This window comes from Schistocerca serialis, chromosome 8 (assembly GCF_023864345.2).
Source record: "Schistocerca serialis cubense isolate TAMUIC-IGC-003099 chromosome 8, iqSchSeri2.2, whole genome shotgun sequence".
Lineage (NCBI taxonomy): Eukaryota > Metazoa > Arthropoda > Insecta > Orthoptera > Acrididae > Schistocerca > Schistocerca serialis.
The window spans coordinates 548,303,252-548,316,280 of NC_064645.1; the positions used below are offsets into that span (position 1 = coordinate 548,303,252).

The 13,029-nt window shown below is 39.3% G+C and overlaps 1 protein-coding gene across 2 annotated transcripts in view; it reads left to right on the forward strand.

Moving 5' to 3' along the window:
• The window catches only part of LOC126416195 (endoplasmic reticulum lectin 1), a 91,717-nt gene that overhangs the window by 27,752 nt on the left and 50,936 nt on the right, over positions 1 to 13,029 (forward strand). For both annotated transcript variants that reach the window (XM_050083783.1, XM_050083785.1), the window contains exons 3-5: positions 4,851 to 4,934; positions 6,257 to 6,392; positions 10,372 to 10,630. In XM_050083783.1, coding sequence (XP_049939740.1) covers positions 4,851 to 4,934; positions 6,257 to 6,392; positions 10,372 to 10,630 — 479 coding nt within the window. The remainder of the gene's footprint in view (positions 1 to 4,850; positions 4,935 to 6,256; positions 6,393 to 10,371; positions 10,631 to 13,029) is intronic.

Sequence of the window (13,029 nt, forward strand, 5' to 3'; positions counted from 1 at the left end):
TTAAGTGTCAGGAAGTCTTTTGTGAAAGTATTTGTATGGAGTGTAGCCATGTATGGAGGAGAAACATGGATCATAAACAGTGTAGGTAAGAAGAGAATAGAAGCTTTTGAAATGTGGCGGTACAGAGGAATGCTAAAGATTAGATGGGTAGATCATGTAACTAATGAAGAGGTACTAAATAGAATTGGGGAGAAGAGGAATTTGTGGCACAACTTGACTAGAAGAAGGGATCGGTAGGTTGGACATGATATGAGGCATCAAGGGATCACCAGTTTAGTATTAGGAAGCATGGAGGATAAAAATTGTAGAGGGAGACCAAGAGATGAATACACTAAGCAGATTCAGAAGGATGTAGGGTGCAGTAGTTACTCAGGGATGAAGAGGCTTGCACAGGATAGAGTAGCATGAAGAGCTGCATCAAACCAGTCTTTGGACTGCAGACCGCCACAACAACAACTACTACTACTACTACTACTACTACTACAGTAGTTGGAAGCCCTGAGAGTGGTACAAGACTGTTGCATTGTAGAGAGAAAGACACGGGAAGAATGTTCCTCATTTTAGGACGTGATGAGTAGTAGTCAAAATCCTGTCAGAAAACATGTTTCAGTTATTCCAGGTCATGTATTGAGTGACGGAGGGAGGGTCTCTCCTTTGTGGTTGGTCAGTAAATTCCCTTGAGGTGTTAGATGTTTTATGAAGATAAGATATGGAAAATCTCTTTTTTGACGAGTTGGGAAGGATAGATTCAGCAAGACCTGCAACATATTGGATGAGAAACTATTTGTCATTTCATACATGATGTCTACTGATGGCTAGGCTGTACATAGGACTCTTTACTGTGGTATCGTGGTATCGGTGGCATATGTCAAAGTGCAAATATTGGTGACTAACAGGTCTAATGTAAACAGAGGTTTTGGTAGAGTGATTGAGTGATTAGTGAGATGGAAGTTACCATCTGTAATCCAATGAACCGGGTTGAACCAGATTTTTTTATATATATATATATAAAAAAACAAAGATGAGGTGACTTACCGAACAAAAGCGCTGGCAGGTCGATAGACACACAAACAAACACAAACACACACACAAAATTCAAGCTTTCGCAACAAACTGTTGCCTCATCAGGAAAGAGGGAAGGAGAGGGGAAGACGAAAGGAAGTGGGTTTTAAGGGAGAGGGTAAGGAGTCATTCCAATCCCGGCAGCGGAAAGACTTACCTTAGGGGGAAAAAAGGACAGGTATACACTCGCACACACGCACATATCCATCCAGCTTGTGGATGGATATGTATGTGTCTATCGACCTGCCAGCGCTTTTGTTCGGTAAGTCACCTCATCTTTGTTTTTATATATAATTTTTCCCACGTGGAATGTTTCCTTCCATTATATAATATATATATATATCTGTGTGTGTGTGTGTGTGTGTGTGTGTGTGTGTGTGTGTGTGTGTAGTGATGTGAATGAGGGGGTTCAAATAGTCTGAGGGCTAGAGAGAATTTCTGTAGATGGCTTGTGTTCAAGTTTAGATAGTGTTTCATCATTAGATAACTGATGCCAGTTCTGTAGAGATTCTATCAGTGGAGCACTCACAGTAACCAGCCATGATGTGGTGTGTTGGGTTGCTGGGCTGGGGATCTAAATAATATGTAGAAAGTGTGAATGTGGACGATTATGGGAATAAAGAAGGAAAGAGACTTGGAAGATAGCTTTTAGGAATTTGAGAAGAAATTGGAGGTCATCATGGTCTTTTGAACAGGATGATTGAAGCAGAGCTTGTAGGCAAACTTTCCCAACAGCTGACTGGAAGCCTCTTTATGAAAACAATTGTGGAGCCTTTGTCTCCAGGGAAGATGATGATTTGCAGAGGATCGCAGTTACTTAGAGGTGCAAACTGAGTGAGGCAGGGCTCGTTGTAGGCATTGGTCTAAGTCTGTTGTCTTGGGAAAATATTTAGAAAATGTTTCCATTATGCGAACAAACCAAATAAAAGTGGATCTTCAACAGTTACGCCATAATTGAATTTTATATAGGGTTAAAATTGATCTCTGGAAAGAACCGACTCATCTATGGGACTGAGAGTTCTTTTGAGGACACATGTGTTCAGGGTCTGTGTGGCTCCCATAAAGTGAGTCTGGGTCTGCAGCAGGTCATCAAGCTAGGGTTTGGCAACTCTGAGAGGTCAATGCAGAGGTTTATTGTGATGCTGTTCTTCTTGGTGGCTACTGCTATTTGAAGAAGAGAGTATGAGAGTGGAATGTTAGGCACCTTTTTAAAGTGGCATTTTGTGTGTCGGCATAGTTATTAGAGAACGAGGTTTTCAGTTGGAGAGGAATTTGGGTTTGTAGAAAAGAGGTATTTTCCAGAGGGAGTGGAGGTAGTTCATAGGTATCTGTGCCAGAGTGATAAGGTTTTGAAGAACTAATTTAGTGTATGCTCTGGGATATGCGAGGGCAGTACAAACACACACAGCAAATGGAATCGTAATGCAGCTATAAAATCTAAGCAATTCGATGTCTGGTGTGTGGTTGACCTGTGGAAGAGAATAATTTAGATCCAGTGTTAAAGGGTTCAAAAACACCAAAAAAGAGAACAGAAAGGAAGTAGCTGATAGCCTAACTCTGATCTACAGTGTGATTGCTTTGGTCCAGTTTTAGAACAGACATTTTTGTATGTCATAGTATCAGCAGTCTTATTCTTTGGTGGAAGATCACAGTTAAGGCCAATATTCAGTGCCACAGAAATAGTTTCTGCTGCCTCATTTGTGGTGTGTGAGGTAACTGTTTCTTTTATATTTAGTGTGATCATTTACTTCTCTGTTTATAGTCAGAACATCTTGAATGGCATTTTTTTCCTGTTGCATGTATGTTGGAAAGCCTGAATTATGTGGAAGGAAGTGTCCGAAATGTTAAGTGCTGTATTACTAAGTAATGCTGTGTTTTTCCAACATGATAGTTGATAGATGCACCATTATGGTATAGGAAGAAATCTTTAGAAAGATATTTGTAAGCTGTCTCAAAGAGGGGTGGATAGAAGTAGGTTCAGTGCACAAGGATTATATGTTCAGGTTTGATACTTAAGCAGTTTTTTGTGACACCTTGGCACTTTTAATATGTCACCAAAACTAATTACATCAGACAACTTTTAGCATTTGTGTTGGATATGGTTTCAGATTTATTCTTCTGTTGACAACAAACTTATCAATATTATACAGTGATCATTATTTGTCATGCTCTGAGCTACAGTAGTGCTGCTCTATGTGTGCTTTCTCTTTTCCTGTCTAAACAATAAATGAGCAGCAACACGCTGTCCATGGTCTGTGATCCACAATTTTCCCTATGTTTGCACCTCCCTCGCACCACTATTGGTGGCCACTGAGATGCACCATGACTCAGATGAGGGAACACATGGGGTTTGCCGTAAAATACATGAGAGATTAAGTTTTAAATGGAAGTGCTGCACATTGACTCTCATTAATAATGGAGAATCAAACAGTGGAAAGTCCACGTTGGAACAGCAACAAATATTGAAGGGATAGATTGCTACTCACAGTGAAGATGACATGTTGAGTTGCAGACAGGCACAACGAAAAAGACTATTGCACATTAAGCTTTTGGCAAAGTATTCAGCAGAAAAGAAAAACACTCACGCATTCACGAAAGCAAGCACACTGCACACACATACAACTGCCATCTCTGGCTGCTCATGCCAGACTCAACATGTCATCTTCATGATGAGTAGCAATCTATCCTTTCCATAATTATTAATAATGGAGAGTTAGATTTCTTTACCTCCATACTGGCTTTGAGTGGAGAGAGAGAGAGAGAGAGAGAGAGAGAGAGAGAGAGAGAGAGAGAGAGAGACCCTTCTGTAGTTTGTCTTCCAAATCTTCTCATGTTGCGTACTTTTGTTTATTATATGGTTTAAAGCTCTGCCCAAAAGATATCTGTGCGTCATCTCTCTGGTTTTCTTGTTGTGATCAACTAATGGTGTGCCTTCTTAGTTGTTGATTCCATTTTTCTGCACTGTATTTCAGCAGCTGACCTATTTCTCTTCAGGAGCTGTGAGCTGGTTATGGTGAAGATAGCTATAACACATAACAACATAGCTCACAGCAACTGTCATGTTGCAGATGAAATTACCAGCGTATTGGTATGTTCCTCTTGCAGGTGTAATGGTCCATCACAAATGGCATCATTTAGTGTTGATGGTGTGTTCATTTAAAGTTTTGTCATGTCCTGTCTTTTAGTTGGTGAATAGTCTGCTTTTACTTTTTTAATTTTATTTTATTTACCTTATTTACAATGTAAGGAAAAGATAGATTGCTACTTAACATAAACATGACGTGTTAAGTTGCAGACAGGCACAGTTAAAAGACACTTACACATTAGCTTCCAGATACAACCTTCATCAGAAAAACAGAAAAACACACACACATTTGGTCACACAAACAAGTACACCTCAAACACACATGACCATCATCCCTGGCAGCACTTAACATGTTATCATAATGGTAAGTAGCAATCTATCTTTTCCTTACATTTTAAATAAATAAAATAAAAGAAGCAGGCTACTGTTCCAACTGATGGGATATGACAAAATGTTATATGAACACAACATCAACACTAAATGATGCCATTTGTGATGAACCATTATACCTTCAAGAAGTAGCGAATGATGAGATTGAGACTTTATCTGCAACATGACAGGTGCTGTGAGCTGTGTTTTTTACTTCTGGCTTCTAATTCACTTTCATGGATTACACTGATTCCATTATTTTATCCAGCTTTCAGAATGAGTTAAAAGTATATTTTTAGTCACCAGTGCAGCAGCTCTTATTATTTTTTTACAGGACTCTGTAGAAACATATGATGGGCAAAATCCACTTGAATTACTGTCAGCAGTGTTTCCACCGTCTGCACCGTGCTCTCATCGGGTAAGCAACAGTTTATTATCACAAAATAAATGTATTTAGAATTGAGAATTTGATTGTGAATGCAATGTATTAAAGTGAGCTGGAAATATTGACAGAGCATGCAGGTAAAGTCTGATTTAGTAGCATCACTTCTGAAGATAAATCACAAGATCTTTGTTGTCACTAACTGGTGATAGCAGATTCCAAATATTATCTAGAGCTTTTCACTGTCCAGTGGAGTGTGTGCTGTTTTGAAACTTTTGTGGCAGATAAAAACAATGTACTGGATTGGGACTCAAACCCAGAACCTTCTTCTTTGGCCCACTCTCTCACCCTTACTTCTGCCAGTACCACTCTACTACTTTCTGAACTTCATAGAAGTTCTCCTGCACAACTTGTGGGACCAACACTCATTGAAGAAAGGATATTGCAGAGAAATGGCATAGACAACGCCTAGGGGATTGTTTCCAGAATGCATTTGTCACTCTATAGTAGACTATACTCTATTTTGAAACTTCCTGGCAAGGGTCCAGGTTCGAGGCCTACTCCAACACACAGTTTTAATCTGCTAGAAGTTTTCATTAGTGGAGTTTGACAGTTCCTGAGTTTATTTTTACAGCTGTGATATTGTGCATTCACTATTTTATCGCTTCTTAGCATGTGAAATAAACTTAAAAAGTCAAAATGCATGAGAAATCTAATGCGAGCTCATAAATGCATCACCTAGAATGTGACGTCCCCCGTTCTCTTGGAATACAAATATTATGCTTTTACGCGTGGCGGTGCCAGTACTAGAAATTGTGTATTATAAAGTATTTGCTACTGTCTGGCACAATAATTCAATAACTGGCTAGGTGTTATTTATCCTGTCCAGAAGTAGTTAATACACCAGGGTACTTAAACTGTCTGTAAAATGTTTGTGAAAATATCACAGTTTATTTTAATTGATTAAGAGGAATTAAGATTATATTACCTGTGATTCATACAGTACACAACATTGAAATTCTACGAAAATGTTACTAAAGTATCAACACATTGTTGGGCTGGCTTATAAAATTTAATGCAGCCTGATTTGATTAAGAATGCATTATTTTTGCTGATTTACTTATTATATGATGTGTGTGTCTTGCAAATTAGATAATCTGTATGCAGCAATCAGACACAGTGGCACCTGCCAGCAAGGCTACAGCAAGGTGGTAAAGTGTTGATTGCATACTGAATACAATCTGTTACTTTCATTTTGTTCTTTATTCTCATTCCTGCTTTTGATTTTTTACTATTATACTTTCATATTTTTTAAGCACTCCCCTATGAGTATATTATTTATGTGCTTTTTATTTAAGCTTGAATCATACTGGACTTACGAGCTGTGTCATGGCAGATATATCCGTCAATTCCATGAAGAACGTGAAGGAAAGAGAGTGAAGCATCAAGAATTTTACCTAGGTCGATGGAATATGGCACAGTACCACAAGTTGTGTAAGTGAAACTGGGATGTTTAGTTAGCATTACCATTTTGTATTGACACACAGATTCCGAAACAATGTATTGACTTTCATGTATATGATACCTTTTTTTTTTTTTTTTTTCCCCCCCACTCTGGTTGTAAGATTTTATTAAGATAAATCTGGGGAGTACCCAAAAATTCCTTCTTCATCTTCATCATCATTCAGTTTCTCATTTGCTGTATGGGATCTTAGTTATGACTACCAACCAGCTTTCCACCAGGATGAACAGCCACTGCCAGACTGTGACCAAGAGCAAAGTAGGTCATGCTTTGCCACAACATGCAGCTGAACATAACATGCTTGATTTCAATGGCTGCTTCACTACCTAAGCCATCTGGATCCTCCCCCTCCACCACCGGCTTTTCTGAAATGCGCAGATGAGAGATCCTTACAACACATTGTCCACTCCCGTAATTATCCCAGCCTCAGTGTACAGTAACATTCTGTCCCCACATTCCCCGCCCAATAGTTTTCACCCCCTCTTCCTATTACCTTCTCCTCTTTTCTTCTCCCACCTTCTTTGTGCACCGCCCTCTGCCAATGCATCCACCTTTTGTTCCCTGCTTCTCTTCTTTTTCACTTCATTTTCTCAACCACCATGCCCCACAATCCCCTGACACTGTATCTGTTGGCAGTCTAGTCCCTACACACTCTGCCAGACAGCGCTTCTTTCTCCTCCCACCTGTGCCCTGTTATCCTTTCCTCGCCTCCTTCAGAGTACTGCTTCCCTTCCGCATGACAATTGCTTTCTGGTCTGAGCTGCTGGAGTGGGCAGTCATATATGGATGAAGTGTACTTGCTTGAATGAATAAGTGAGTGGTGTGTGTTTCTATTTCTTTTTCTGAAGTTTGTGACTGAAGGCTTATGGGTAAGTGTCTAATTGTGCCTGTCAGCAACTTAACGTGTCATATTTGCGATAAGTAGCAATCTATCTTTTTCTACATTGTTGTTAGTTTACTATTGACATTTTTTATGTTTTTTAATCTTGCCATTGTTTTCCATTAACTCTAATCCATTTGTCCACTATTATTTTTCATTTCTGTATTAACCTAGATCCATTTAGTTTTTTATGCCCAATATGCTTTACCTTGCCTCTGTTGCTCCTTACCTAGTATAGTGGCTATGAATGTATTTGAAAAGCTGTCTCCTTGCTTCTGTCTCCATTATACACTGTTTCGTTTGGTATACTTCTTCGTTTCACAGCAGTGTTAAGTCGATAGTGATCTCTTGTATATGTACTGTCCCCTTCTTCGTGCATACCTGACCATAGTTTTGTCGTATACCAAATACCTTTTTGCTGTTATGTTCAGTTTTTCCTCCTTTATTGACATCTTTTCCTTTTCCTTCACTGATGCCGATATCTGTTCATATTCTTAAGTTTCTTTTACATACTTGGATGTCCACCAGGGGATTCAACATTCTTTTATGAACACATGGTTGAAGAAAAAAGGGCTCCCAGATTGTGCAGTACAACTTCAATTTTCTTTGTGCAAGTCACTGTCCTCGCCAAACAAGGTTGTACTACTGTTAAGAGACTGGCCATGTATTCAGGAGGATGATGGCTTGAATCGCTGCCCATCTGCTCTGATAGAGCTCTTCATACATCCACCCATCCAACAGAGCTTTTCCAAGGTTTCCCTCAATTAATTTAGAAAAATACTGGTATGGTTCTTGCTATAAGGCCACAGCGACTACTGGGCTCATCTTTGTCAAACTAGACCTCTAAGCATGTAAATATCTGTATATATAAAACATGTTTATTGGTTTTAATCCATCATATGTCCAGTATCGTAGAAGATGTGATCCACCCATGATTAAAACTACTACTATTACTACCACCACTATCTATGTACTCCCCTCAATGGACGAATATAGGCCTGATGAACCAGGGGACCTGGAGCTGAGGACTGGTGGGTGACCCAGTTCTCTATAACTGATTGTAGGGATGCTCAGTGACCAGATTTAGGCAGGACAATGAAACATTTTGTGTGTCTTAGGGAAGGGGCATCTTTCCATAGTTGCCCAAATCGTGAGTGACATATAAATCTTTAGTTTAAACACAACATCTACTTCAAGATGGACTGCATGCCGATAGGATGGATGACTGTTGAACGTGGTGTTTACGCTCCAGGACAATTGGAAAATCTGGGAAAATGCGTGAATTTTTCTATTCGGAAAAAAGCTGAGAAAAACCCAACAGTTTTTTTAGAATTCCAGGGATTTGTCATTGTTTTAGTTTTCAGTAAAATTTTTATAATTGTGACTGGAAAGAATGATTTTACTTTAACCCGCTACTGGAGAATAATACTGCGACAATAAAACATGAATAGAGAATAATACCAAAATAAAACTTGTAGTTGCAGAGAAAAAGTGTAATTTACAACAAAATACACTGCAAACGTACGAGCATGTGCCGTAAGCAAAATGTGGCAAAGGCTTTAGGATAAAAACTGTGCAATACTTTGGAAAACAGAGTGCTTTCAGTGAGCGTGACGTCACAGCTGTTTACATTTCAAACTGGTCTCAATAAGAATTGCAGAGTAAATTTTCTTTTAGGCAAGATCAATTACGTTATGTGTGAGAATGTGTGATGAAGTTCTTAAATCACAGAACATTTGACTCTCATTCAAAACTTAACACTTGAGGACCAGCCACTTACAAAAACTTTGGGCACAGAAGACCAGCCATTTAAGCCATTATTTAAAATTTTACTGGCACGTTTGTGTTTGATATACCTTAAAGGGTGACACACATCAAAGAAGACCAAGCTTTCAAGGTCAGTTATTCATATTTATTTTAGTTCTTTCATAGATTATAAATCATGCAATAATGATGGCAAAAAGAAAAAGTATAATTATCCTTAAAGAAAGGACCGGGGGGGGGGGGGGGGGGGGTGAGTTCTTGAGCAGTTTCGCACGTAGTTTGCTTTTCTATGGAAAAGTCGAACTGCTTGACAGAACATGTATCCAGCCAGGCAACCCAGGAAATGTTCGGTGTACAGTAGTGAAATTTATAATTGTGCTTGTCAGAACAATATGTTAACAAGAATACCCAATTGCAGTAGAATCACACAGCACACTCAGTTTTGGCAAACATATTGTAACAGGCAAAGATCTGATGTACAATATCCCAGCATCAGAGCTGAGTGAACTGTGGGAAGTAGGGGTATCAGCTTGACACAGCATCATGAAACAAGTAAACTGAGAATCTGAATAAAATAGCATCTTTAATTCTTACCTTTGACAGTCCAAGATTATCTGAATACTTAGGAGTGGGATTTACCCATTTCACAGTACAGGTCTGTGACATGTAACCGAATTATTGCTGTGGTTCTCAAATATCTGGACATTCAATAATAGCTTATGGAGGCAAAGAATTGTGATCAACATGTGGATCACTTTTGGACATGCACCTGTAGTGGCATGCACCTCATCAATTGCTGTGGTAACATTCATGTACCGAAGGTCGGTATATGAATATCGTAGGTGTTTACCAAAGCACAGCCCGTCATATTTGCTGTGCCATTTGCCTCTACTTCAAGAAAATGGTCACAGGTGAGCATAGTGCTGCACACTGGTGCCAGTTAGAAATTTTTATGTATCATCAGTAATGGAACAAAAGGCAACAAGAAGTAAAGAAGTATCTATTGTAGTATCTCCATTAAATGGCAGAAGTGTCTCCCACCTCAACCCACCCCATCTTCTCCAATAATAAAAGTGAAGCATCAAAGAAGAAATCTCTGCATACCATAGAATTATTTACTACGTTAAGTTTTTCATTTATTAATGCTTTATGTAAAAGGAACGTTTCTACTGAATGCTATGACTTTTTGCAGTAAAAGTATAGTGTAGTTTATTGTGTTTGGGGATTAATAGCATGGTTCTTTACACCAATAGGTCAGTAGTTTGTCTAAAAGTATTGTTTGCCATGTTGGTTCATGTGTTCTGTAGTTGATGAACTGGAAAAACAAGCTAAAGAGAAGCAACCCATTCCAACAAAGAGAATTGAGGGAGTCAACATGCCGTACTTGGAAATCAATATGACGGATGGAACCATTTGTGATCTCAATCAGAAGCCAAGGACGACAAGAGTTTTGTATGTTTGTTTTGCCCATCCGAAACATGAAATTACTTCTTTGAAGGAGATTTCTACATGTGAATACGAAGTTATAGTGTTGTCACCTTTGCTGTGCAAGCACCCTGGTTATAGGTAAGTTGTGATATTAGTTCTATGTTCTGTAATTGATAAGCACTATAGCTATTACAATAGGAATGTGTTATTAGAATAATGAGCACACTCTTATGCCGTAACAGGTGTGTGTCTGATGTTTACAAACTCTCCTTACTTGTAACAACTTTCATTGAGTGTGCTGTTGGGGTCACAAAATGATTCTGATCTTGAACTAGGTTAGGTTCAGAGTGATATTCAGTTCCCTTCTCCATCACTTGCATTTCCACAGGTTCAGTCCTCTGTTTATTGCCTTGTTCATAAACCTCACTTATTATGTTGGCTCCTTTTTCCTCATGCTGTTTTTCCTTCCCCATCCCCCCACCCCTCGTAATTCATTTTTCTCTTGTTGAAACAGGAGAAAAAAATAAGAGTAAAATAGAGGGAACGCAAATAGATTTATACAGCTACAGGCATTTCTTCTACCATCAGTGGCCAGGATAGAGGTGCGGCAAATGGTCAGTGTGACTGATACTGGAATATGTACTAGCTACAAGTTTCAGGTTCTGTTGTTGAGCTGTTGGTCCACAGAGCTCTACATCCAATTTATGCAAATATTACTGCAAAACTGTGTGTTCCCTTCAGAAATACTGATTTAACATTTCTGATGGTGCTGTGAAATATTTTATCTATCCTTCATCATGAAACAAACTAATGCAGGTTACTCGCATACTTAATATTATCTCCAGTAAGACTGACCCATTGTCCATTTCAGTTACCCATCCCCCTCCTCCCACCCACTCCCAAGAAGACCCATTTTGTAGTTCCCGTCAGCGTGACTGTATTGGTGCCTAAGTGAGTACATCTTTTCTTTGTGCTTGCACAACCTGTTTTACTACATTCAGTTAGAGCACACATCATAATCATCTCATTTCTTTCATCTCTCAGAGTGACTTGTCCCAGCAATTTATCAGGCTTTAGATATCTATTAGTAGTCTTTCTAATCTGTTACATAAGCACTTGCATTTTCTACACTATAAATCACAATATTCTTATATCAACATAATATATGACTTGGTATTGTCTGTGTAACTGACAACAGTATATTCGATTGAGAAGTTTGTAGTGTTTTGGCTTGTCACACAATGTATCCATTACTGTACAAGCAGGGCTGTGTATCTTGGTTTGCTACTTCTTGATTGCTTCTTACATATGCTCCTAGTCACAGTTGTGTATTCAACTGGTTGGCTCTTATAAGCATTTTTGTCTGTTAGAATAATTTGAAGAGTAGGATTCATCTCTGCTGTTAAAGAAATAGTGAATTATGTTTTGTACCGCTTCTGTCACGAGGCATAAGACTTATTGTGATTGATATGATTTCTGTGTGTATACTGGTATATTACTTAAATGCTGTTCATAATGACAGTGCAGTGCAATCGAAACAGTTTTTCTTGTAATGGCAAACAGAACACTTTCTGTTCAAACAAATTTCGGGCTTGCAGCCGGTCGTCGTTCAATACATCGCACGATATTTCAACTGGGCACCTGCCAGTCATCTTCAGGTGAGCCGTCGCAGACTGGCGAAAACGTCCTCCGTTCCGCAATATATAGCGTACTGTAACTATTCTGCGCATGCATCAAAAACTTGATAGTTGAACCACACTGCCCGCCGGCAGCGCCCTCGCTGGTGGAATAGTGGAATTCAGTCGCCCTCTGCGTTGCTGTTTGCCACGGGCGTCGACACACTCTATCGTCTTCGATTTGAGCAAATCGTGGAGATGATGGGATTCCATGCACTGTCCAGCTGGTAACCACTGTCACGGTTCAACAGATTTTCCGCCAGTCATATTTCTATGGATTCTTTAATAATGGAGTCCCAGAAAGACGTTGCTGTGGACAAAATCATTGTTTTCTCATACTCCATTGAATGTCCAGTAGAAATACAATGTTCAGCAATAGCGGACTTGCTTGGCTGCAAAAGGCAGGTGTAACGTTGATGTTCAGTGCAGCGTTCTTTCACGGTGCGTGTGGTTTGACCTATGTAAGCCATACCACATTGGCACGGTATCTTGTAAATTCATGCCTTTCGTAGTAACAGATTGTCCTTAACTGATTCCACAAGGTCCGCAATCTTCGATGGTGGGCGGAAAACCACTTTTACCTGAAATTTCCGGTGGATTCTTGCTATTTTAAATGAAGTGTTGCCAACGAAAGGAAGAAAAGCTAAAGATTGTTCCGGCATGTTCTCCTCTTTATTCACTTCCTGCTTCTTGGTTTTAACTGTTAGTGCCCTGTTAATCTGCCGGATGGAATACCCATTTTCGCTGAATACTGTCTTTAGATAGGCGAGTTCTTGAGGTAAGCTATCTAGATCTGAAACAGTATGAGCTCTATGAACAAGTGTTTTAAGCAAACTCATGGTTTGCGATGGGTGATGGCAA